This window comes from Narcine bancroftii, chromosome 11, assembly GCF_036971445.1.
Source record: "Narcine bancroftii isolate sNarBan1 chromosome 11, sNarBan1.hap1, whole genome shotgun sequence".
NCBI classification, from domain to species: Eukaryota; Metazoa; Chordata; class Chondrichthyes; order Torpediniformes; family Narcinidae; genus Narcine; species Narcine bancroftii.
Genome location: NC_091479.1, coordinates 100,108,023 through 100,133,702, shown reverse-complemented (window position 1 = coordinate 100,133,702; position 25,680 = coordinate 100,108,023). Strand labels below are relative to the sequence as shown.

At 47.9% G+C, this 25,680-nt stretch overlaps 2 protein-coding genes across 4 annotated transcripts in view; one reads left to right on the top strand and one right to left on the bottom strand.

Annotated features, from left to right (window-relative positions):
• Positions 1–636: 636 nt before the first annotated feature.
• LOC138746214 (nuclear transcription factor Y subunit beta-like) lies at positions 637–18,205 on the bottom strand. 3 transcript variants are annotated; one of them, XM_069904254.1, is made up of 8 exons: positions 18,074–18,205; positions 13,868–14,339; positions 9,375–9,468; positions 8,063–8,196; positions 6,828–7,025; positions 6,650–6,734; positions 3,364–3,443; positions 637–766 (listed from the first exon to the last, which is right to left on the bottom strand). In XM_069904254.1, the coding sequence occupies exons 3-8, from the start codon at positions 9,466–9,468 to the stop codon at positions 734–736; spliced, it is 624 nt and encodes a 207-aa protein (XP_069760355.1). In that variant the 5' UTR covers positions 13,868–14,339; positions 18,074–18,205; the 3' UTR covers positions 637–733. The 3 variants fall into 3 exon arrangements, with proteins under 3 accessions (XP_069760355.1, XP_069760358.1, XP_069760356.1); XM_069904257.1 differs by having other exon boundaries at positions 13,868–14,020; XM_069904255.1 differs by lacking the exon at positions 13,868–14,339.
• Positions 18,206–18,788: 583 nt separating this feature from the next.
• Positions 18,789–25,680, top strand: part of LOC138746212 (thioredoxin reductase 1, cytoplasmic-like) — a 73,156-nt gene continuing 66,264 nt past the window's right edge. Inside the window, exon 1 of the mRNA XM_069904250.1 lies at positions 18,789–18,804. The gene's annotated coding sequence lies outside the window, so the exon portion shown is untranslated. The remainder of the gene's footprint in view (positions 18,805–25,680) is intronic.

The following is a 25,680-nucleotide window of genomic DNA, read 5'->3' as shown; positions in this document are numbered from 1 at the left end:
CTGCCAGGAAATTATGAAAAGGAGGGAATGATGGTATTAAGAGGGGCCAGATAATGATGGGGAGTGAATGGAAGAATCCAGTGGGGAAATGGTGGTGGAAGGGATTGGAGCCAAAGATTGTTGGCCAAATTAACAAAGGTTAACAGATTTACTTCCTTAAGGCCCCTGGACATATCCAGCAAATTTATCCTGTGCCTTTTGAAAACAGAACAGATGCACAGAACAAGTGTACTCTCAAAAACAATTTATTTTACACCTGTTTTATTAAAAGGGTACATCTAGTGAAATTACTTATTTGAATTACAAAAGGAGCAACATGATTCAATATGAAAATAAGATACTGCCTCATAAGTTTTGACAGTAATAAATTGCACATACAGCAGCCAATAACATCAGCTTCCTGCATGTGTTTACACAAAACCAACTCTTGTACAAAACAAAAGTACTTTGTAACTGTGATACATTATAAAGATTCTGTTTTTGTTTTAAAACTGGTAAATAAGAAATGATCCTTCAGGTTAAGGGTAAGGGAGGGGGGGTCAGAAACTGAATTTCTCAGACACACCCCAGGAACCTGTCAAAGCATCTACAACTATCCAGAAGAATACAATTCAGGAGCAGGTGAAGCTCATCCTCTTCGAGTCAGTTCACCATTCAACTGTTCCCATCTCCTTTCCGAATTCCTTTCCGTTTACTGTAGGGCTTAATGATTCCAAGTCTTGAGAAGCTTCCATCAGGAGAACTGAATGGGCTGTACACCTGAAATCTGCCAGGGTCAAGAAGGAGATCGTTATTCTATGGTTTCTTCCCTGGGACTGAGAACATCTTGTACAGACAATCGAGCAGTTCAGAGACTGGTGGGTCAGGACGGATTTGCTAGCTGTTGCGGGCAGCTGCTTCTGGGAGCAGGCTTGCTCTCACTAATTAATCAGTTAGGATGAGGGAGGATTTCTGTGCTAATGCTGGTACCATGCCTGGGATGTAGTGAAGTTGGGTCCTCTTACTGGAAACCAAACCTGGTGAGACATTTAAAAGGGATCTGAGGGGAACCTTTACAGAGTGTGATGGACAAGCTGCCTGAGGAAGTGGTAGAAGTGGGGACTGTTGAGACAGGTTCATGAACAAAAAAGGTTTTGAGGGATATGGGACTAGCTTGGTTGGCATGGATAAGATGGGCTGAAGGGCCTGTTTCTGTGAAAGAAAGATCTCTTTAGCTTCGAGTTAATCAAGAAAGTCGGCATATACTGGGGTTGAGTGCAATGTGCAAATGTGCTGGAAAAACTCCGCAGATCACGCAGCATCCACAGGAAGGAAAGGCATCGGCCCTTCATCAAGGTATAAGCAAATAATGGTAGATGCCTGAATATAAAGGGGGAAGAGAAGCACGGGCTAACAAGGAAAAGGTCATAGGTGGATACAGGTGGGAGGGTAGAAGAGACCACTAACTACAGGAAAGATGTCCATAAGCAGTACTTGGGATTTTGCTGGGACTTCAGGAACTTGAGTTACAGGGACAGATAAAACAGTTGGACTTTATTCCCTGGAGTGTGGAAGAATCATGGGAGATTTGATCGAGATATACAAAATGAGAAGGGGTACAGTTTTTTTTTACCATTAAGGGTAGATGAGATACAAACCAGAGGACATGGGTTAAGGGTGAAAGGGGAAAGGTTTAAGGGGATCATTTAGGGGAACTTCACACAGAGAGTAGTGGGAGTGTGGAATGAGTGCCAGCTGAAGTGGTGAATGCTGGCTCAATTTTAACATGGTACGTGAATAGGAGGGGTATGGCTGGGAGTAGGTCAGTGGAGCTAGGCAGAATATTAGCTCATCACAAACTAGAAAGCTGAAGGGCCTGTTTTCTGTATTGTAATGTTCTATGGTTGGAGATAAGGGCAGATGGTAGCTCTTTGAATGGAGGGAGGGGGTGAGTAGCTGGAGGAAAGGAGACTGAGGGATGGAATAGAGAGGGAGATGATTCAGCTTTGAAGGGGTGCAAAGATGCAGTACTGAACTGATTTCAAAGAGGAAAGACTGCCCGTGGAATTGAGTAGAATGGACTCATCTCAGTGAAATATTGAGCCCTTCAGGGTGGATGTGCTGGATTCCCGTGGAATGAAGAACAGAGCGGAGGCTATTGTTTGAAGCCAAGGATCTGCTTCTTGACAGAATCTCATTGAGGTTAGTCTGCATTAACACTCCACTGTACCCATCCCTGCTCAGTGCATGGGCGTTCCTATTGTGTCTTTCCCAGATCTTCCTCCCTTGCAAAATTGAGCCCTCCTTCTAATCGAGGGCCACGCTTCTCTCCTCCACATTACGAGTTTGCTGCAAATGTTTGTCATCAGGCTCCTGAACAAGCCTCACATTAGTACTGCTGCCTTTGGACTGCACTGACAGATCTCTCTCTATACATCTGTACTGTGTATGTTTGGGCTGACCAGCTGGATTGCAAGCATAACAAACTTTTATCAATGTACCCTGGTACATATGACTGACTACAAGAATTAATTTGGAGATTACACTCTGCGTATTCATTAAGAGCAGCCCCTGGTGGGAACAACAGTACACCTCCCACTGGTTTGAAAATAACCCATTCGCTATTGCTTGACCGATCAAGCTGAGAAGACATTTCCTGTACTCAGAAATATTCTACTCAGAGCTGCAAAGATGCTCAATTGTTGGAAGTCTTGAAGTCCGAAACCATGACAAGGATCAAGGGATATGGGAATGGGCAGGAATGAGCTTGTAAAGGATCACTATATGATTCTGGGAATGAAAGACATCATCTGAGTAGCTTCCTCCAGCTCTCCACCCCCTTCCCTGTCCATTCAGAGCCATCCACCCCTCCCCCTGTTTGCTGCTGTGCCCTCCCTCTCTTATCCATCTATTACCTCCTGCCTTTGTGACTGCGCTCCTCCCCCTGCCACTACCCCCACCCCACCATTTTGTTGGGGCACCTGTCCACATTTTTTCATACCTTGAAGGGTTCCAGCCCTTGGTTCTGTATCTATCTTTGCTACATAAAGGACACTGTTTAACCAGCTGAGTTTCTCCAGCATAGTGTTTTTAACTTGGCCTGTACTCGTTGGAATTTAGCAGATTGATAGGTTCTTGATTAGCCAGGACATCAAAGGTTATGGGGAGAAGGCCGGGCAGAGGGGCTGAGTGGGAAAATGGATCAGCTCATGATTAAATGATGGGGCAGACTCGATGGGATGAATGGCCTATTTCTGCTCCTATGTCTTATGGTCTTATATCAGATGGCTCAGTAGGGTCAAGGGTACATCCATTCCTTTGTTGATGGCAAGTCTTTCTGGTATCTTTTGCATAAAAGGGTGAATGTTGAAAGGCACAACTCACCTGTTGGTATGATGTTGTATAAACCATGACGTTCTGTGGTTGGCCATCAGCAGCGATCAATCCTGTTGTCAACTGATTAGCTGTGATGGAAAGATGAGTTATTCAGGCTTTGAACAGCACAAAGATATTCTTGCAACAGCTAAACTAGTCCCATGCATTAGAACAGAGTGCACAGGGTCTATCTGATTCACACTGAACTTGTAACCTTCAACAAAACTTTTATATGGTTCCCCTCCCCTCCTTCTTTCCATCCTGGAAATGCTAGAGAGTGTGAAATCAAACACAAACAACGTTAAAGGCAGTTCCATCCCTGCAGCCATCAGGCTCCTGAATGAACCCCATAACAGTGCTCACATGCTTCCCTTGCTTGGTACCAAATGATCTTCATTTTCACCGTGATCCTACACTCTGTAAATGGTACTTTTTGTGGTGAAGAGTGTGGAACAAGCTGCCAGCTGAATTGGGGAATGCAGACTTGACCAACATGCAAGAAAAATTTGGATCTGGTCAATGGGAGGGGTACGGGTAGGGGGAGGGGGCAATTGCCCAGGTGCAAGTCAATGGAACTGGTCAGAAGAGTAATTTGGCACAGACGAGATGTGCCAAAGGGCCTGTTTCTGTGTGTTGTGATCTATGGCTCTAATGTTAGCAATAACCTGTTAGCTGTTCACAGGAGAACCCTTCTCACTGAACTAGGTACTTTGTGAAAATTAAACTTTTAAAAACCATTTCCTTGACTGGCTAAGTATTTTAGAGGATACTAACTGCAGGAGGAGTATGAGTATGGAGTTTTATTGTCATATACTAGAGTACAACATATACCTGCACCAGAATTCTTATTTCCTACAGTCACACAGGGGCATGAAATATACCAACAAAAGTATAAATTAGATGATCACAATATCCCATTAGACAGAAAAATATGAAAGGACACATACACAGTTAGTTACTGCAACAAAAAAGGTTCTGTTTCAATAGTGCAGACAACTCTTTGGTGGTCGTGAAGTAGTTATGGTTGAGGTAGTAGAGGGGGAGAGCTGTTGGATAAAAACTGTTCCTGAATTCAAGGCTTCTGTACCTTATGCCTGAAGGGAGCAGCGAAGAGAGGTTGTGACCAGGGTCGAACCACTAAATCTAAGAGTTCTGCTGGTCAAAGTCTGCACCTACAGCAACAGTGCTCTGCCAGGATGTCAATAATCTGCAATTGGAAACTCTTTGCCGTGTTCCTCAGCTGGTGTGGCCTTCCCACTTGGACCCAGCACTCCCGGCTGTGCCTGGTTCCTGCCGTGAAATTTCCTTTCCCTCTAATTCTCATAAGCCCTGGGATACAGGAAGAGACTGGAAAGGCTGGAACTGTTATCCCCGGATTGAAGAAGGCTGAGAGAAGTACATAACATCATGTGAAGCACAGATAAGGCAAGTAAGTGGTCACTGTCTTGGTCCCATGGTAGGGCGACTAAAAGCACAGAGCTTCAAGGTGAGAGGAAAAAGATTTAAGGGCGGATTTTTCATGTAGAAACACAGAACTGCTGGAGGAATCAGCCGGTCTTGCAGCGTCCATAGGAGGCAAAGGTATATGTTTTGGGGTGAGCCCTTCTTCATAGTGGAAGCAAAATGCAGACAGGCATCAAATAAAGACGGGGAGAGACAAAAGGTGTTAATTGGATCTGATAAGAGGAAATGTGAGAATTGATTTTGGCTCAGTGAAAGGAGACAGGAGGAGAAGGGTAGAGAGAGAAACAGACAAAAATAGAGGAAAGAAGACAGGGGACAAAGATGGGGGAGGGGTTTTAACAGAAATAAGAGAAGTCGATGTTAATGCCATCATGCACTGCCATATGGAGATCACCTGCAAATTGGAGGAACAACAAAGAAACCTCGCAGATTTTTCATGCAAAGGTACGTGGAATTAGTTGTCTGGGGAAGTGGTGGAGTCAGGTCCAATTACAACTGTTAAAAGGCATTTGGATGGGTTCGTAAATAAAGGTTCAGATCGTTATGGGCCAAGTGTTGATGAGCCCTAGAAGGTACTCTGGTCAGCATGGATGAGTTGGGTGAAAGGGCCTATTTCCCTGCTGTACAGCTTCTGCACTAACTTTCCTCAGTCCTGCTGAAGGGTTTCATCTCGAAACACCAACCATTCTGTTTCCCCCTTCTGATGCTGTCTCACCTGCTGAGTTCCTCCGGCAGTGTGTTTGAATTGGATTGCTAGGCGTCAACTCTCAGCCTTCCCCTCCAACCCCTTATCATTATCCCTCTGCATTCACTGCAACTCTGATCAAGTCAGGTTGGCACAGCGACCCAGCTGGTGGAGCTGCAGTCACGCAGCACCAGTGACCGTGTTCAGTCCTGGCCAGGGATGCTGGCTGTGCAGAGTCTCCCTGCGACTCCCTCCTGGGTTCGACGGTTTTCCCCCTGCATCCCCGGGACGTGCTGGTCGGCCAATCGCCCCTGTGCTGTGTGGGTGAACGGTGGAGGGGGAATTGATGGGAACAAAGGGAGATGAATGAGGGATGAGTGGAAGTGGGTGGCTGGTGGTTAGCAAGGCCTCAGCAGGCGGAAAAACCTTCTCCACACTATATGACTCTTCACATGGCAAGGAACAGAGAAGGTTCTGGGAGGTTTACAAGGATAATCCCTGGAATGGAAGGGGTTTCACTGAGGAGTGCTTGAAGGCTCTGGGAATTTAATCCTAGGGGGATCCCATTGAAATCTATCGAATACTTGAATGGACGTGGAGAGGATGTTTCCTGAGGTGGGCACAGTCTCAGAATACAAAATGTCCCTTTAGAACAGAGATGAAGAGGAGTTTCTTTACCCAGAGGGTGGTGAATCTGTGGAATTTATTCCTGTGGAGGCCGGGTCATTGGGGATATTTATAGCAGAGTAAATATTTTCTTGATCAGGAAGTGGAGAAGGTAAGAGAATGGGGTTGAAAAGGTCAGTAAATCAGAATTTATTGTCATGTTCAAGTTCACAAAATTCTTTGTTGTATGGCGATACTGCCGCAAAACAACAAATTTCGTGACTTGTTCGTGACAATGAATACTGATTCTAAATCAGCCATAATGGACTGGCGAGGAAACATGATGGGCCAAATGGCCTAATTCTACTCCTAAGTCTTATAATGCAAGGTGAACATGGCCAGCGGAGATAAAAGATGATCTAATGCCTTTCTGAAGTGACCACCCTCCCTCTGGTTTAAAGAGATCATTTACATACATTTCCTTCCCCCTTTTCCAATTTTAAATCAGTCTTTAAAACAAAAGTCTTCAACATCACTTACAGAAAGTTTCGTCTGTGAGCTCCTCACCAAGACCGTCTGTGCCTCCACCTGTTGACGTGTTTAATCCTTTCTCTCCCTTCATTGCCTGCACAATTCAATTCAGTTTGTTTGTTTATTGCTTTCTAAATAATAAGACAACTTCAGGGCATCTTTGCCACAAAAGAGAAAACAGTTTCACCTCTCGGAACTTCTGCAGGTAGAGTTTTAGTGGCTCCACGTAACTGTCGAAGCCTAGCGTGGACATGGCGAATAGGATATCTTCTCCGTTGATGGTTTTGCGTTTTTCCTGGTGACATCGCTCGCTGGCCTCGGATGTGATGAAACTGATAAATTCGCTCACGCACTCTTGCACACATTCCTTTGCATCTTTAGCAATCTAATAGAGGAAGGAAGGACAATAGTTAGAACAAAAGTGGTCTAGTGGGCCAGGCTGTCCTTGAACCCGCCTTGCCAGACCTCGGGTGATCTGTACCTCACCACAACAGCCCATTCCTGTCTGCCTCCCTCAATGTCCAAAAAACTGAATGTACCCGGTAACTGAGCTCCTCATCTCTTCTGAATGTGCCAGAGATTTTTCTGTCCTGAATGGACTATTTTGAGACTGGTTCTAGATGCTCCAAGCCAGTGGAAACATTATTCCCACATCCATCCTGTCAAACACAGAACAGCATAGCACAGGAACAGGCCCTTCAGCCCACAAGTCTGTGCTGAACATGATGCCAATCCCTTCATATCCAGGTGTCTTAAATGTTCCTATGGTACCTACTTCCACCACGACCCCTGCTATTCTGCTCCAGACATCTAATACTCTCTGTGTAAAAGATTTGCACCGTACATCTCCCTTAAACTTCCTTCCACTTCACTTAAACGCATCCCCCAAACCACTGATAAAGATTGTAAGCATGTGAGGCCCCAGCACCAATCCCTGCAGCCATCAACTTCGTAACCCAAAAGGGCCCTCTCTATGCCTCCTCTGATTTTTTAAAATTTAAATATACAGCACGGTAACAGGTCCTTCCACCCCACGCCGCCCACGTACCCTATTAACCTATAACCCCTGTATGTTTTGAAGGGTGGGAGGAAATCGAAGCACCCAGAGGAAAGCCACACAGATATGGGGAAAACGTACAAACTTTCTAAAGACCACATTGGATTCGAACCTAGGTCACTGGCACTGTAATAGCGTTGCGGTGACTGCCGTGCTAACTGTGCCACCCATTACCTCCTATTTGACCATAGAACACTATAGCACAGAAACAAGGCCTTTCAGCCCATCTTGTCTGTGCAAACTATTGTTCTGCCTCGTCCCACTGACCTGCATATGGACCAAAACAATTCTAATGGTTGAAGTGACACAGGGACCATTACAGCTCTTAGAGAAGGGCTCGCCACAGAGGCCAAGTTATACACTACCTTCCCTGTTGAAGGAACTGCTGATTTCATTATCCGAGCGACATTTGCAATCGGAAGATAAATATCCTGTTCCCTGTAAGACTCCTTGGAACCATTCGTGTCGTCGTGATCACCAAGCCCCTCATCCGTATCTCCTGAAACAAAGTCACTCAGCTGACATGCAGTTCCCCAAATCCAGCAGGAAAGAACTCAAAGGTTCAGTCAAAAAACTGAACCATCCAGCTCATCTTGCCTGCACAAGAGCAGTCTAATTGGTTTATTACCATTCAACCGTACACATACAACCAGATGAAATCGTGTTCTCCGGACCTCGGTGTACACACATAACGTAGAGCACATAATAATCCCAAAGACATAATTTAAAATAAATATATATAGGAATTCTTTAATAAGTTACAGAATATTGCTCGTCAATCTCACAGCCTGCAGGGAGAAGCTATTTTCCAGCCCGGGCAGTCCTCATTTTGATGCTCCTTACCTCCTTGATGCGTGCGGGCTGGAAAGGGTTCTCGACAATCCTTTGAGCCTTGCGAATGTCCTCAATAAAGGAATGAGAGACCCCATTGATCTTCTTGGCCAATTTGATGACTTCCAATCAATACGGCCTCACACATTGCTACAAACCACCATTATCCTTCCACTGTTTGGGCAGGTGAAAGATTTAGTCTCGGTTCAGAGCAGGGTGCCTCTCCGCGTTTAAGAAATAGTTCCCATTTATGTCACGTCTCATCAGCATCTCTCAAGCCAGACACTGTTTTGTCTGATTGTATATAATGAACTTGAACTTGGTCTCTGCTAATTGGTACAGTAGCAACAGAGAGGAAAAAGAATCAATGATTTCTTAAAGCAGCTGTACAAACAAGTGTAATCTCCCCCGCACCCTTGTCACAAGCAGCAAAATACTTAATTAGCCAGGGCATCAAAGATGATGGGGAGTGGGGCTGAGTGGGAAAAAGGATCAGCTCATGATTAAATGATGGGGAAGACTTGATGGGCCGAATAGTCTATTGTCTTATACACTTAGGGTACACAGTGAGCCTCAGTTCAATCTGCTTTGGAGGAAGGCCCTTGTATTTTATTTGTCTCTTTAATACAATAAAATCCCTGTTATCTGGAAGTCAAGCAACCAGCAAAAAAAAGCAGAAGTTGGTAAAAATAATATACGAAAGTTTAAAATTGGCGCCCCCAGCAGTCATTTCACCAATCCAAGCAACATACAATCTCAAGCAACTGAAAAATTCATTTACACGGCATCTACCAATCCCCATAGGTGCCGGATACCGGGGTTTTTACTGTAGTGGCAAAGTCTTACCTTCGTGAGATTGTAGCACATAGTGACTTCCGCTAATGTAATCGCTTGAGATTCCTAACTGGGAAGCATCTGTGGTGGAACTGTCACCATCCATCTGAAAAATTAGGGACCCAGGTCCAACAAAGGAGAGTTGAATGAGCTTGTTATCATATTCAAATGCACAATGTACAGATGCACCAAAATTCTTACACCAACAAAATTGTATAAATTAAGTTCCCTCAGTATGCCATGAGACAGATAAAAAGACAAATAACTACCAAAGATAGATAACTATCCAATAGCAGTTGAATTTTAAATTTAAGCATTACAGGCCCTTTTGGCCCATACAGCCCAATTACACCCAAATGACCTACAACCCTGGTACATTTTGAACGGTGGGAGGAAACCAGAGCACCCAGAAGAAACTCACGCAGGCACGGGGAGAACGTACAAACTCCTCACAGACAGCACCAGATTTGAACCCCGGTCGCTGATGCTGCCACAGCGCTGTGCTAACCATGCTGTTATTGCAGAAGAATATTTCAATAGCACAGATTTTTGGTGGTCCCAAAGTAGTTTAGGGTAGAGATTTTTGCAACAAAAAAACCTCTCATACTTTGATGAAGGGCCCAGGCCCAAAAAATTGGCTCTTTATCTTTGCTATATAAAGTATGCTGCGTGACGTGCTGAGTTTCTCCGGCATTGTGTTTTCACTAGGGTTAGGGTGGTAAGGGGACGTTCAAGTGCTTGATAGCTGCTGGAAAAAAAACTGTATTTGAACCTACAGGTGCTGGACGACAGGCTTCTGCCTGAAGTTCGCATCGAGGGGAAACTGCAACAAGGATGATGGGGGTCCTTCGTGATGTTGGCTGCCTCGAGACAGCGACTCACATAAGTGTCTGCAGTGAAGCAGAGGTCGATGCCCTATGTACTGATTACTTGCTTTGTCAAATAATCTGACCCCTGATTTCTGTAAGGAAACTGCATATTTATGACAATAATGCATCCAAATCCATTCTATTTCTACAAATCAGAGGCAGGTAATGGGCCAATTGCAATTCCAAAAGAAATGCTGTTCTTTCTTCTCATCTTCAATCTAAGGTCAGCGCTAATGAAGCATCAGTGGAGACTCCGTTAATAGGTAGATGCCTTTTCTCTTCCGCTGTTGATCAAACTTTCCAGCCCCCATTCCAAAGTTTAGTGCAAAGATTGAGGCTAAGATTTCAATGTAGCAGTGAAGTGATGGAGCAACTTTGTTTAAATATTTAACATTCACTTGCCATAGAATGTCATAAAAATGCCACAAAATTTTGCAGTAGCAATACAGGTGAAAATATTGCTATAAATAAAAAATAAAGTAGTGTAAAAGAGAAAGTGAGATGCTGTCCGTGGTTCATTCTCCATTCAGAAAGTTAATGGCGGAGGGGAAGAAGCTGTTTTGGTACCATTTGATCTTCTTTAGGCTCCTGGACCTCCTTCCTGATGGTAGCAGAGTGAAAAGGGCACAGCCTGGATGGTGGGGGTCCTTGAGGATAGAGACTGCTTTCTTAAGACACCATCTCTTGTAGATGTCGTCGATGGAGTGATAACTGACGGGGATGGCTGAGTTCACAACCCTCTGTGGTCTTTTCCTGTCCTGTGTATTGGCGCCTCTGCACCAACAGTGACGCAACCAGTCAGAACGCTCTCCACGGTCCACCTGTAGAAATTTGCAAGAGCCTTTGGTGACGTACCGAATCTCCTCAAACTCCTCACGGTGTAGCCACAGGCGAGCCTTCTTCATGATTGCATCAACATGGGGGCTCAGGACAGGTGCTCAGAGATGTTGACACCCAGGAATTTGAAGTTTTCCACTATTGACCCCTCAATGAGGACTGGTTCATGTTCTCCTGGTTTTTAGACCATTCCACGCAGTTGAGGCAGTTAGAGGGGGGGGGGGGGGATATAGAAGCATAGAACATTACAGCACTGAAACAGTCCCTTCTAGTCTGTGCCAAACTATTTATCTGCCTAGTCCCACTGACCTGCACCCGGTCCATACCCCGCCTATCCATTTGCCCAAATTCTTCTTAAATGTTAAAATTGAGCCTGGATTCACTTCACCTGGCAGCTCGTTCCACATACCCACCACTCTCTGTGGGAAGAAGTTCCCCTAATGTTTCTTCTAAACTTTTCCCTTTCACCCTTAACCCATGTTCTCTGGTTTGTATCTCACCTAACCTCTGTGGAAAAAGCCTACCTACATTCACTCTATCCCCCTCATAATGTTAAATACCTCCATCAAATCTCCAGGGAAAAAAGTCATAATCTGTTTAACTCTTCCCAGTAACTCAGTTCCTGAAGTTCAGACATCCTAGTAAATCTCTGCATTCTTTCTATCTTATTGATATCTTTCCTGTAGTTAGGTGACCAAAACTGCACAAAATTCTCCAAATTTAGCCTTCACCAAAACATCCCAACTCCTAAATTCAATACTTTGACATTAAATAATTCAATTAATGTATCTAAGTCCTATCACAATGAAAAAATAGTCCACCAATCTATTACCAGCTAATGCTGGAGATGGGAAAAAAAACAGAACACAAAATGGGTATAAAGAAAGAAAATAAATTTAAATTCCAGGTCAGGTTTGAACAACTATTTTCGGTTTGAGTTTCAGTACTGATATTTTCGAGAATGTTGTTTTTAAAACGCGATTGATGCTGTAATGCAGCCAGGTGGTTAATTAAAATATTAGAGTACTGAAAAGACCCTTTGCCCTTCTAGTCTGTGCCAAAGTATTATTCTGCCTAGTCCCATTGACCTGCACCCATTCCATATCCCATCTAACTCCTCCCATCCATATACCTGTCCAAATTTTTCTTTTAAGTGTTAAAATTGAGTTCGGGTTCACTTCAGCCAGCAGTTCGTTCCACACTCCCTGTGTGAAGAAGTTCCCCCTAATGTTCCTACTAAACCTTTCCCCTTTCACCCTTAACCCACCCTCTGGTTTGTCCACCTCACCTAGCCTCGTGAAAAAAGCTTTTACTCTAACTATACCCCTCATAATTTTGTACATCCCTTATCAAATCTTCTTCTACACTCAAGGGAATAAAGACCTCTTTAATCTTTCTCTGTAATTTAGTTCCTGAAGTCCAGGATACATCCTAGTAAATATTTTCTGCACTCTTTCAACCAAAACTGCACACAGTAAACCTCGCTTAGTGAGTGGAAAACATTTAAAACTTTTTATACAGTACTGCAAATAGAATGATCAAGAAATTAGATTAAGGTCCAGGTTTATGCACAAGTAAAATATTAAAGTCTGCAGATATCATGATTGAAGCAAAAACACAATGCTGGACAAACTCAACAGGTCAATGTCCTTTATGTAGCAAAGATAAAGATTCATAGCCAACCTTTCGGGCTTGAGCCCTTCAAAATACCAGCATTGTGTTTTTACCAGGTTTATGATTCTTCTATTCAACTAAATCAACTTGCTACAATAAAGCAAAATACAAGTTTAAAATTATTTTCCAATTTAAAGGGGGGTCATTTATGCATTGGTGCCAGTCTGCCTGTCCCGCATCGGACTTGTCAGCCACAAACGAGCCTGCAGCTGACGTGGACTTTTTACCCCCTCCATAAATCTTCGTCCGCGAAGCCAAGCCAAAGATCAGTTAAAAGATGCCAGCATAAAGTGGGTGTGCTTTAACAGTTTCATCCCCACAAAGCAGCTTAAATACAAGATTGCTCAAATTAGCTGCCAGAGGAGAGCAGCTGGAACAAAGCCAGACACCCCAATCCCGGGTGCAGCAAAGCTACCCGGGACACAGTGCACTTTTCCAGGCTTTTAGACACCCTTCCTTTGGCACTGGCCCTATCTACCCAGTTCCAGCTGCAAGGTACTAACTACACCCTTCCTTTGGCACTGGCCCTATCTACCCAGTTCCAGCTGCAAGGTACTAACTACACCCTTCCTTTGGCACTGGCCCTATCTACCCAGTTCCAGCTGCAAGGTACTGTCCGAACTTTTCCAATGTTAACTGCAGAGTAAAAAATGTTGTAATTTGAGAAAAGAAATGCATTGCATAGATTCTACATTCAAAAAAATACAAACCCATCGAGAGTTAGAATCTTTTATTAGTGCACTCACAGCATTTGGGGGGGGGGGGGGGGAGTTAAGTGTCACTGGGGCTGGCTGTTGTAACATCATTGCACGGTGGATAAGGAATCTCCAATAATGAGCCGTTGGTGTCGCCAGTGTTAATTTAGGGTAGAAGGTAACAGTGGTTCTCAACCTTTTTCTTTCACTCGCATACCACCTTAAGTCACCTATGGTTAGTAAAGGATTACTTAAGGTGGTATGCGAGTGGAAAAAAAGGTTGAGAATCACTGTGTGACTACACACTCAAAAGTGACCATTCTTGCATATTTGTTCAACAAAAGCAGAGACAAATTGTTTTTTCATACATGTATCACGACTTCTTTCCCTGGTATTTAGTTTTCAGAGACGCCATATAAATTGGACGTACGTGCTCATTTGCAGGTTGAAAGCAAAGCCCGGTACAAGAGTTGCTGATATTGCTTGACCTGTGGAGTTCCTCCAGCGGGTTGTGTTTGACTTCATTCTAGCATCTGCGGACTCCTCTGTGTGCACAAACAAACCGATGGCCAAGCTGCACATGCTAGAAACAGTGAAAAGCTGATCAGCCTCAACAGGTCAGGCAGCATCCTTGGGTAGAAATGAATGGTCAGCCACTATTTCAGGTCAGGACCCTTTACTAGAGACTAAAGAGGGTCCCTTTCCTATTTTAGTCCCAACGAAAGGGTCCCGACCCAGAACACTGACAGACCATTGATCCTGCGTGACCCATCAAGCCCCTCTATGATGCCCAACTGTCCAAATTAAAGGAAATAAAAGCAGCCGGTTGAGTCTTCGGGACTTCTACACATAATTTGGATATTCGCACAAGCGGAGTCGGTGAAGTTTTAAATTGTCCTGTCCTAGATATAAACAGAAACTTTATAAAGGGTTTGACTTATAAACAAATTAGTCCATTCATCAGCTATTCACTGCTTGTGAAGCATGTTGTGACACTCTCAGGGTGAAATACAACTTCAGTGGCACTTTTGATGGTTGGTTTAAACCACAGAAACAGTTACACATTTGCACCTGCTCATATTCATTTGAGTGAGCAGGTTAAAAGACACACTCAGCACAACAGCCAATTTGAAGCTGGTTTGAGTGCCTCATGCTACATCCTGCAAAACAACGGCAGAGTAAGATGCCAGTGCAGAGGCCAATGTGATGGTAAACGCTGGGCTGAAAGCCTCAGGTTACCTCGATGGTGAACGAGTGACATTCACTCAACCCCAAGACCAATGCTTCACTTTTTGCAATGTACAGGCTGAACTCCGCCAGCCTCATTGAACTGGGTAATGACAGGAACCCTGACAAAGGACAACCCAAAGGATCTCCCTCACATTAAAACTCATCTCCACAAATACCGAGGGAGACCCTCTTGCACTTTCACTCTGACTCTTCCCCAATTCTTAAGCCTCCCTTACATATGCCTTATCTCTTTAGTATTTCCTTCCTTGTAACCCCGACTCTAGCCTCTCCATTTCCTCCTCCCCCAGTATCTTCTCTTTCTTCTCCACTCCCCAAAACTGAGCTCTTCTACTCCACACCTGCCATATCCCTCCAACTGGCACCCCTTTCACCACCAATCCCTACCCCGACAAGCACCCATCACTTCATCTGTCATCCCAGTGACTCCCCACCCCTCCCTGACAAACTCATCCATCATCATCCCCCCTCCACCCAGACTCCCATTCCTTCCCTATCAGCCCCTCCAATAGATTTTCTTCCTCCACTGTATTAAACTCCTCTCACTCCCTCAAAAGGCAACCTGCCCACTTCCCCCCCCCCAACAACCCACATTCCCAATCAACTCCCATCTCCCTTTCTTGCTCCATCTCCCTCAGCATGAACAGACCCTCCCTGCTTCACTCCCCCACTTCAACACCCTCCCCACTCTTGTCCCCTCTCAATAGCCTCCCCGTCCTTGTTCCTCCTTCAACATGATCCCCTCTCTTGTCCCATTCTCTACACCACTACCCTTCTCAACTACCACTCCTCCTCCCTCCCCCCCTTCCCCACTACCCAACTCACTCTCCCCCTCAACACTACCCTCTTCTCTCCCCTACCCTTCTGCCCCACTACCTTCTGCCCCTCTCAGCCATACCCCCACACTCCACCCTACCTCTCCCCACTACCCAAAATCCCCCAACCCCTCCACTTCTCAATTCCTCCTCCTCCTCCTCCTCCTCCTCTCTCCACCCCCAACTCTCTCTCCCTCTCTTCCACCCACCTTTCCTACTCCCCCTACCAACAGGATCTCCCCCAAACTAGTCCCCACAGTCTCCCCCCCCCCCCGACCCACATCCACCCCCCCTCCGGGAACCAGACTCTCCCCACTCCCTCCGGGGACCAGTCTCCCCCCCCCCCCTTCCGGGGACCAGTCTCTCCCCCCCCCACCCCACCCTCCGGGGACCAGTCTCTCTCTCCCTCCCCCCTTCCGGGTTCCAGTCTCTCCCCCCCCCCTCTGGGGACCAGTCTCTCTTCCCCCACCTCCGGGGACCAGTCTCTCTCTCCCCCCCCCCCCTTCCGGGGTCCAGTCTCTCCCCCCCCCCTGGGGACCAGACTCTCATCCCCCACCTCCGGGGACCAGTCTCTCTCCCCCCCCCTTCCGGGGTCCAGTCTCTCTTCCCCCACCTCCGGGGACCAGTCTCTCTCCCCCCCCCCCCCCTCGGGGACCAGTCTCTCATCCCCCACCTCCGGGGACCAGTCTCTCTCCCCCCCCTTCCCGGGGTCCAGTCTCTCGCCCCCCACCCCTCCGGGGACCAGTCTCTCTCCCCCCCCCTTCCGGGGTCCAGTCTCTCTTCCCCCACCTCCGGGGACCAGTCTCTCTTCCCCCACCTCCGGGGACCAGTCTCTCCCCCCCCCTTCCGGGGACCAGTCTCTCTCCCCCCCCCTTCCGGGGTCCAGTCTCTCTCCCTCTCTTCCCCCACCTCCGGGGACCAGTCTCCCCCCCCCCTCCGGGGTCCAGTCTCTCTCTCCCCCCCCCCCTCCGGGGTCCAGTCTCTCTTCCCGCCCCCCTTCTGGGGACCAGTCTCCGCCCCCCCCCTCCGGGGACCAGTCTCTCTCCCCCCCCTTCCGGGGTCCAGTCTCTCTCCCCCCCCTCTGGGGTCCAGGCTCTCTCCCCCCCCCTTCCGGGGACCAGTCTCTCTCCCCCCCCTTCCGGGGTCCAGTCTCTCTCCCCCCCCTTCCGGGGTCCAGTCTCTCTCCCCCCCCCCCCCTCCGGGGACCAGTCTCTCTCCCCCCCCTTCCGGGGTCCAGTCTCTCTCCCTCTCTTCCCCCACCTCCGGGGACCAGTCTCCCCCCCCCCCTCCGGGGTCCAGTCTCTCTCCCCCCCCCCCCCTCCGGGGTCCAGTCTCTCTTCCCGCCCCCCTTCTGGGGACCAGTCTCCGCCCCCCCCCTCCGGGGACCAGTCTCTCTCCCCCCCCTTCCGGGGTCCAGTCTCTCTCCCCCCCCTCTGGGGTCCAGTCTCTCTCCCCCCCCTTCCGGGGACCAGTCTCTCTCCCCCCCCTTCCGGGGTCCAGTCTCTCTCCCCCCCCTTCCGGGGTCCAGTCTCTCTCCCCCCCCCCTCCGGGGACCAGTCTCTCTCCCCCCCCCCCTTCCGGGGTCCAGTCTCTCTTCCCCCACCTCCGGGGACCAGTCTCCCCCCCCCCCCCTCCGGGGTCCAGTCTCTCTTCCCGCCCCCCTTCTGGGGACCAGTCTCTCTCCCCCCCCTTCCGGGGTCCAGTCTCTCTTCCCCCCCCCCTCCGGGGACCAGTTCTCTCCCCCCCCTTCCGGGGTCCAGTCTCTCTTCCCCCCCCCCCCTCCGGGGACCAGTCTCTCTCCCCCCCCCCTTCCGGGGTCCCAGTCTCTCTTCCCCCCCCCCCTCCGGGGACCAGTCTCATCCCCCCCCCCCCCCCTCCGGGGTCCAGTCTCTCTTCCCGCCCCCCTTCTGGGGACCAGTCTCCCCCCCCCCCCCTCCGGGGACCAAGTCCTCTCTCCCCCCCCCTTCCGGGGTCCCTCCAGTCTCTCTCCCCCCCCCTCTGGGGACCAGTCTCTCTTCCCCCACCTCCGGGGACCAGTCTCCCCCCCCCACCCCCCCTCCGGGGTCCAGTCTCTCTCCCCCCCCTCTGGGGTCCAGTCTCTCTCCCCCCCCTTCCGGGGACCAGTCTCCCCCCCCCCCCTCCGGGGACCAGTCTCCCCCCCCCCCCCTCCGGGGTCCAGTCTCTCTTCCCGCCCCCCTTCTGGGGACCAGTCTCCGCCCCCCCCCTCCGGGGACCAGTCTCTCTCCCCCCCCTCTGGGGACCAGCCTCTCTCCGCCCCCCCCCTCCGGTAACCAGTCTCTCTCCGCCCCCCCCCCCCCAAGTCCGGCGCGGCCCCTCTGCTCTCCCCGTCCGCGGGCGAGGGGAATGGGAGGCCCGGGGCCCGGGGGCTCGAGTAGGGAGATTCCCCCCCCCCTCCCCGGGGAGGCAGGAGCCGCGAGGCCCGGGGGCTCCGGTTAAACGGGGCGGGTGGAGGCGCAGCGGCGGCCGGGGGTCGGGCCGGGCCGGGTCGGGGCCGTTCGGGGCCACACGAGGCCGAGCCGCCGGTAGCGATCATTGGCCGAGCGGCGACAAACCTTATTGAAGCGCAGCCGGAGCCCTGGTTGGTTGGTCGCAGAGTCGCCTGTGGTTGGACAAAATGGCTGCGGAGGAGCCAGTCCCAGCGCGGAGCTGCACGTCCGGGACACGGCCTGGCCCGCCCTCCGGCCGCTGCGCGCCCCGCCTCGCCGCCCTTCCCCTCACTCCCTCCCTCCCTCTTGCCGAGCCCCGGCCGATCCAAGCCACTCCCCGCTCCCAGCTCGGAGCTGCGGGCCGGGACTCTGCTATTCTCCCCCCGTCCCCGTGTCCCCAGCTCGGAGCTGCGGGCCGGGACTCTGCTATTCTCCCCCCGTCCCCGTGTCCCCAGCTCGGAGCTGCGGGCCGGGACTCTGCTATTCTCCCTCGTCCTCGTGTCCCCAGCTCGGAGCTGCGGGCCGCGACTCTGCTATTCTCCCCCCGTCCCCGTGTCCCCAGCTCGGAGCTGCGGGCCGGGACTCTGCTATTCTCCCCCCGTCCCCGTGTCCCCAGCTCGGAGCTGCGGGCCGGGACTCTGCTATTCTCCCCTCGTCCCCCGTGTCCCCAGCTCGGAGCTGCAGGCTGGACTCCTGTTCTCCCCTCACCCCCTCACAGTTCTCCAGTTTTCTGTTTACTCCCAGAGCGCAGTTGCAACTCCAGAATTGCATAGTTCCCAGCATGGAGCTACATCCCTTGGATCTGCCTTTCAATTTCTCCATCAAAGAGCTGAGTCTCCAGGATTCCCCTGTCCCAGGTATGTAGTTACAACTCCATTCTTTATTTCCACAGAGAGCTGCACTTCCAACACTACACTTCGAAGGTGCTCATTCTATATCTTAAGCAGAGAGGTTCAGTTTGAGGACCCCATTTTACTCTTACACCCAGCAGAAGTTGCAAGATATTCCGTGTCCCTGTTTTTACTGGACTACTAACAAACACATATACCCCATGTCCCAGTTTTCCTGGACTGGTTTTATACCCAACCATCTGGTTCATACTGTCATTTACCCGCAGAGTCCAAAGATTAATCCAGTCAATTCAAGGTCCCAGGTCAAAGCACTTGCAGGTCATTAAACTAATCCCTCTCTCGTCCATCCCCAGCTACATTTCTAAGATCATCCTTTCCTCCTCTCTGTCCTGCATAAAAAGTTGAACACAGGATCCTGCTGAAGTCACACAGAATCAGGTTTGTTGTCACAAACCTGTGCACGAAATTTATTGTTTTGTGGCAGCCGTATTGTGCATTACAAGCTGCAAAATTGCGACAATTACATTTTCTTAAATATACAAATGAGTCAGAGAGCAACAGCAACCACCACCCAGCACATGCTCTTTTCTCACTGTAACTGGTAGATTGGGTGTAAAGCTTTTGGCACATTGACCTTCATTAAATCAAGTATTGAGAATAGGAGTAGGGATGTTATTGGTAAAGTTGTATAAGACATTGGTGAGGCCAAATCTGGGGTACTCTGTGCAGTTTTAGACACCTAACTACAGGAGTAGTTAGTTTGAAAGAGTGCAGAGTTTGAAAGAGTGCAGAGATTTACAGGATGCTGTTTGGACTTTAGGAATTGAGTTACATGGAAAGGTTAGGATTTTATCCCTGGATTGTAGAGAATGGGGTGAGATTTTTTTTAATATATTTTATTTATAATTTTTAAACATTATGACATATTCATACAGATATTATATAATTAAGTAACCCCCAACCTCCCACATCCTCCCCCTTCCAACTACAAAGAAAGGTCATCACTTAAATATAACAATAATCGACATTTTAGCTGGGGAAATCGAGACCCACCAGAGCGGGCCAAGAGATTAAATCTTCAAACCAAGAGTTTTTAAATATGGGCTCCATACTTTTACAAAAAAAAATGATATTTATCTCTCAAATTGTACGTTAGCTTTTCTAAAGGAATACAGGATTTCATTTCAGTATGCCATCTTTGCATTCCTAAAACTAAATCAGATCTCCAAGTAATAGCAAAACATTTTTTTAGAAACAGCCAAAGCTAAATGTAAAAATTCAATTTTGTACATAGTCAATCACGGTCCTAAAACAATCGACTTAAAGTCCCCAAATAAAAACAACATTGGATCAAATGGTAAACTCACTTTTAATACTTGCTCCAAAAACAATTTAACTTTTATCCAAAAATTCTTAACGTTAGAACAAGTCTAGGTCAAATGAAAGAAAGTACCTATTTCTTGTCTACATCTAAAACAAAAATCCGAAGAAATTCATTCACATTTCTTTAAATTCTGAGGGGTTAAATACAATTGATGTAGAAAATTATATTGTACTAATCTAACCTTACATTTATAACCTTAGTCATACTATCCTTTACACAAATATCTTCCTGTTTAGATCAAGTTCCCATTTCATTCTTGATTTATGAACATTCAACTTAGGCATTTTATTTTGTAATAATGTACATCTCAGATTTGATAGAGGTATACAAAATTATGCAGGTATAGATAGAATAAATGTAAGTAGGCTATTTCAACTGAGGTGAGATACCAGAGGAAATGGGTCAAAGGTGGAAAGGGAAAAGTTCAGGGGGAACGTTAGTGGGAACTTTTCGCACAGGGAGTGGTGGGGGAGTGGAACAAGCTGCCAGCTGAAGTGGACAGATACATGGAGGAGTACGGAGGGATATGGACTGAGTGCAGGTCAGTGGGATGAGGCAGAATAATAGCTCAGCTCAGACAAGAAGAGACGAAGGGCCTGTTTCCGTGCTGTAATGTTCTAAAGTTCTATGATTCTCCGTTCAGAGAGCTTCCTCTCCCATCACTTCTCAGCTTTTTTTTCCTCTTCTATCCTCCCATCTTTTAACCTGTACTCCTCTCCCTGCCCCTTCCTCCCTCCTTTCCTCTCTGACTCCCAGCTTTTGGACATCTGCCCACTCTACCTACAACAGAAAGGTAATGTTGGATAAAGTCAAGATTAAATTCACAGAATCATAACCTTTGAGTGTGGAAGGAGGCCATTGAATGTCTCATCATGGGCCTGCATCCCCCAGACTAACATTCCTGACCCAGGGCTCAGCATGGAGCTGCATCTCTGCGACAGATATTCTTCACTAAGGTCCATGCGGTGAATTCACTTACAGACTCAATTCCCTGGTCCTATCAGGAGTTAAAATTATAATTTTTCTTGTTACTTTAAAATTTGGAACAATCATCTATTTAATTATTCTGATAAATAATTAAATGAACCCAATTGATAGCAAAACCATACCTGGGGAGCTGATTGTCAACTTTAGGAAGAGAAAACCAGAGGTGTATGATCCAGTGACCACTGGGGGAATCAGAAGTGGAGAGGGTGAGCAAATTTAAGTTCTTGGGAGTCACTATCTCAGAGGATCTTTCCTGGACCCAACACATTAATGGCATCGTGAAGAAAGCACCTCTACTTCTTCAAGAGTTTGCAGAGGTTTGGTATGACAACGTAAAACTTGACAAATTTCTACAGATGTAGGGTGGAAAGTGTAATGACTGGCTGCATCACAGTCTGGTATGGGGGACACCAATACCCGTGAATGTAAAGCCCTGCAAAAGGTAGTGGACGCAGTCCAGGACATCACAGGCAAAACCCTCCCCACCATCGAGAACATCTGCAGGGAATTCTGCCATCAGAGAGCATCAACAATCAAGCACATGCTCTATTCTCGCTGCTGCCACCAGGGAAGAAGTATCGATGCCACAAGACTCACACCACCAGGTTCAGGAACAGCTGCTCCCCCTCCACCATCAGACTCCTCAACAACAAACTCAATCAGGGACTCATTTAAAGACTCTTACATTTGCACTTTATTGGTTTTTTTCTCTCTGTATTGCACAGTTTGTTTACATTTTCTTTATATGTTTACACGTGTACTTTTGAGTCCGTTTTTTTTTTGCACTACCAATAAATGGTAATTCTGCCTGGCCCACGGGATTGTCTGTGATGTCATGTATGTTCTCTGGCAGTAAATCTGAAATTGAAAAATTGCTTTCTTTGGAATTGCAGTGATAAACACACATCATGCACATTTACAAACAAATCTTTAATGTGCAGGATGATTAGTGATTGAGGGAGGTTTATTTTTGCTGTCTGCTCAGTACACTCACTAGGCATTTAGGACAGCCATTCTCACCCTTTTTTCAGCTATGGCCCCCTTTAAATTCTGCTCAAAGTTTATGGGCTTTCCCTGTGAATTAGTCGCGTTTAGTTACTTTCTTCTGTACTTCCCTCTGACCAACTGCATAAAAAAATCTTTAAAAGGGGCGTATTTTATGATTATCATCCTTAAATGTGCTGCTGTTAATTATGTGTTTTATTGTCAATTGTGCTGGTCGACCAGCCAAAGAAACACACATTCAGCATCTTCCGGAATTTAAAATAGAGTCACAAACAATAAACCAGGCGCACTACTGCAAAATGAATTGTTAAAATTTACTGACTATGAAATACAAGTGCAGCACCACTCAGTGCCGTGATTTGACTTCATTAAAAAACCCCTCTTTTTAGCCAAGTGGTGGGCGACTGAAGGCTCCTGTCACGTCTGCCCAATGGTACCAGAGTGAATAGTTCAGGGTGAGCGTGTGTTGCGTCTTTGGTAATATTTCCCTCCCTGCCCAAACATCGTCCCCTAAAGATAGATTCGATGGTAGGCAATTGCATTTCACCAATCCTTTGGGCAGTTTTCACCACCCGCTGGAGTGCCTTACGATCTCGTGCAATTGCAATTGCAAAAGTACAATTTGCAACCCACAGTATTCGCTCTCAATTGGGCTGTGTGGCCCCCAGGAGGGCTGTGTAGTCCTGGTTTAGGACACAAGTTCCATTCTCCTGGATAACTATATGAGAAACAAAACAATGTACTGCAGATGCTGGAATCTTGGGCAAATAGAAAGGGTTCTGACCTGAAATGTTAACTGATCATTTCTTCTCCTGGATTCTGCATGAGCTGCTGAGTTCCCTCCCCCACCAGCATATTCTTTGCACAAATACTTCAACCTGTCTTGACCATGATGTGTCGCAAGGTGGTGTATAAGTGGCTGCTATGTGTGATTACAGAACTAGAGGAAAAATCAACATGAACACTCACTCTTACATGATATTAGGGATTTAAATTGCTGATATCTTGAGATATTGCAAATATATGAATTGGCAACAGAGCAGAAACGTTATGTTAAAAACACTTGAAAAAAGTTGTTGAAATTTTTAAGAAAAAAAACAGAGAAATGCTGGAGGAACTTAACAGGTCTCACAGCGTCCTTTGGAGGTAAAGATATATAACTGGTGATTCGGTCCTGAGCGCTACCTCGAAGTGTGAATAAAAAGCAGGCAGGCATTTGAATTAAAAGGCTGGGGAGAAGGGAAGAAAGGGTTGGAAGACAGGAGAGGAAAGGTGAGAATTGATTAGGGGAGGGGTGCCTCTGTGAATGCAGAGCTGGGGGAAAGGGGGGAGAGAGAGAGAGAGAGACAGGGAGAGAGGAAAGGTGAGAATTAATTGGGGGATGAGGAGATGGCTTTGTGAATGAGGAGAAAGGAAACAGGGAAGGAGAAAGAGAGAGAGGAGCAGAGTTAGAGAAAAGGAGGTATAGGGAATGGTGTGGGGGAGGTGCTAACGGAAACCGAAGAAGTCGGTGTAAATGCCATCTGCCCAGATGGAAGATGAGGTGTTGTTCCCCCAGTTTACGGGTGCTCTCAGTCTGGCACTGCTTGACACCATGGACAGACATGTCAGCCAGGGAATAGGGCGGGGAATTGAAATACGATCTCAGCGTCAGCAGACTTTAGTGTTTCACTCAAAGTTTTTATTAAATTCTCAGAAACTTAATAGCTCCAAACGAGCTGGGACAATGTTATCTGTTGAAAACAGCTAATCAGTTGGAAGAATAGAATGATCTTCTCAGCAGGAAAGCCTGAAGACACTGTGATTGTTGTGCAGTGTACAAAGGTGCTGGAGAAACTCAGCAGGTCACACAGCGTCAGTGGGAACTAAAGGGATAGAACCAACATTTGGGGCCTGAGTCCTTTGGCAAGGTGTGAGTAAAAACCAGACAGGCATCTGAATAAAAAGGTTGGGGGAGGACAGGAGACCAGAGGGGGTTGGGGGGGGGGGGGTGCCCAGGTCAGCTGGTGGAAATTGTGGAGGATAATAGGTCAGACTGGAAGATCGTTTCCTGAGCACCTTCATCCTGTTCGCTGCAATAACCAACCATTTCAATGCTGCACCCTATTCCCACATAACATCTGCCCATGGTCTCATACACTGCCAAACCGAGCTACCCACAAATTGGAGGAATAACCCCTAACATTCCATCCCTCCAACTACTCAGCATTAACATCAGGCCCTCCCTCCTCTCCCTTCCCTATCCCTCTGTCTGCAGCTCTGTATTCCTCTCATTCCCCAATTCATTGAGCTACCTTCTCCCCATGTTCTCCTGGCCTCCCATCTACATCCATCTATCACCTCCTGCCTGTTGGTCTGTGCACCTCCCCCTCCCTCTTCCTCTCTCCCCTCCTCCCCCCACCTTTTGCTCAGATCTTGAAGAAGGGCTCAGGCCTGAAACACTGGATATATCCCGTTGCTTCCAAGAGATGCTACATGACCTGCTGAGTTCCTCCAGCCCATTTCTGTATTGCAGTATGATTTGCTATGTTCCACTATCTTGGGGAAAATATTATCACTTTTTCCAGAGTTTAGAGAGCTGGGGAGATTACATATGAAAGGAGCAGAATCAATGCAGAGAGAAGAAAACATACTGGCCATCCCATTTCCTGGCTGACATACCTGTCCATGGTCTCATGCTCTGCCAAACTGAGGCCACCCACAAATTGGAGGAACAACGCCTTATCTTCTGTCTGGGCACCCTCCAACCGGATGGCATTAACATCCACTCTGTCTCTTTCTCTCTCCCCTATCCCTCTCTCTGCAGCTCTGTATTCTTCCAACTCCCCAGCCCCTTACCTCTCCATTCAGAGAACTAACTTCTCCCTGTGTTCTCCTGCCCTCCCATCTATACCAACCTATGACCTCCAGCCTGTTGGCCTGTGCACCTTGCCCTGCCCATCTTGAGAAGTAAGATGGCGGACAAGTGGCGAGTGGGGGAGTGGAGATGCAGCACTCCTGCGGGGTCCAGACGCCCAGTCAGCTGCTGTCAGCTCTGCACGGGCTTGGAACGACCCGCTAAGGGAGCTGACAGTGGTTTTATTTGAAATCCCATGACCGCAGGGTCTGCTCCAAAGATGGCGGTGCCTCTGAATCGGCAGCAGAGAACTGGACCAAGACACCAGAGGATGGAGCGATCACACCCCGTCTGAGAAGGGGAAGCAGAGGAGACGACCTGCGGGGTCGGTGACCACAGCGGCAGACCAGTGAGTGGGGGCTCTGCGGCTGAGGGACCAGTGCAAGTGGTGGGGCTGCTGGCGTCTTGAGGGGAGGAACCCACGGAAGCTGTAGGCTGCTGGAGACTGCTGTCGGGAGACTCATGCCAGGCTGCGGACTGCTGGAGACTGGCTCGAGCTGGCCGGAGAGGTGCCAGGTATCGGAACCGGGATGTGAGGAGGTGCCAAGGGCGCCGAAGGGTTCCTGACCGTGTCAGAGGTTCGGATCTGCAGCTCAGTCGCCAATGGTTT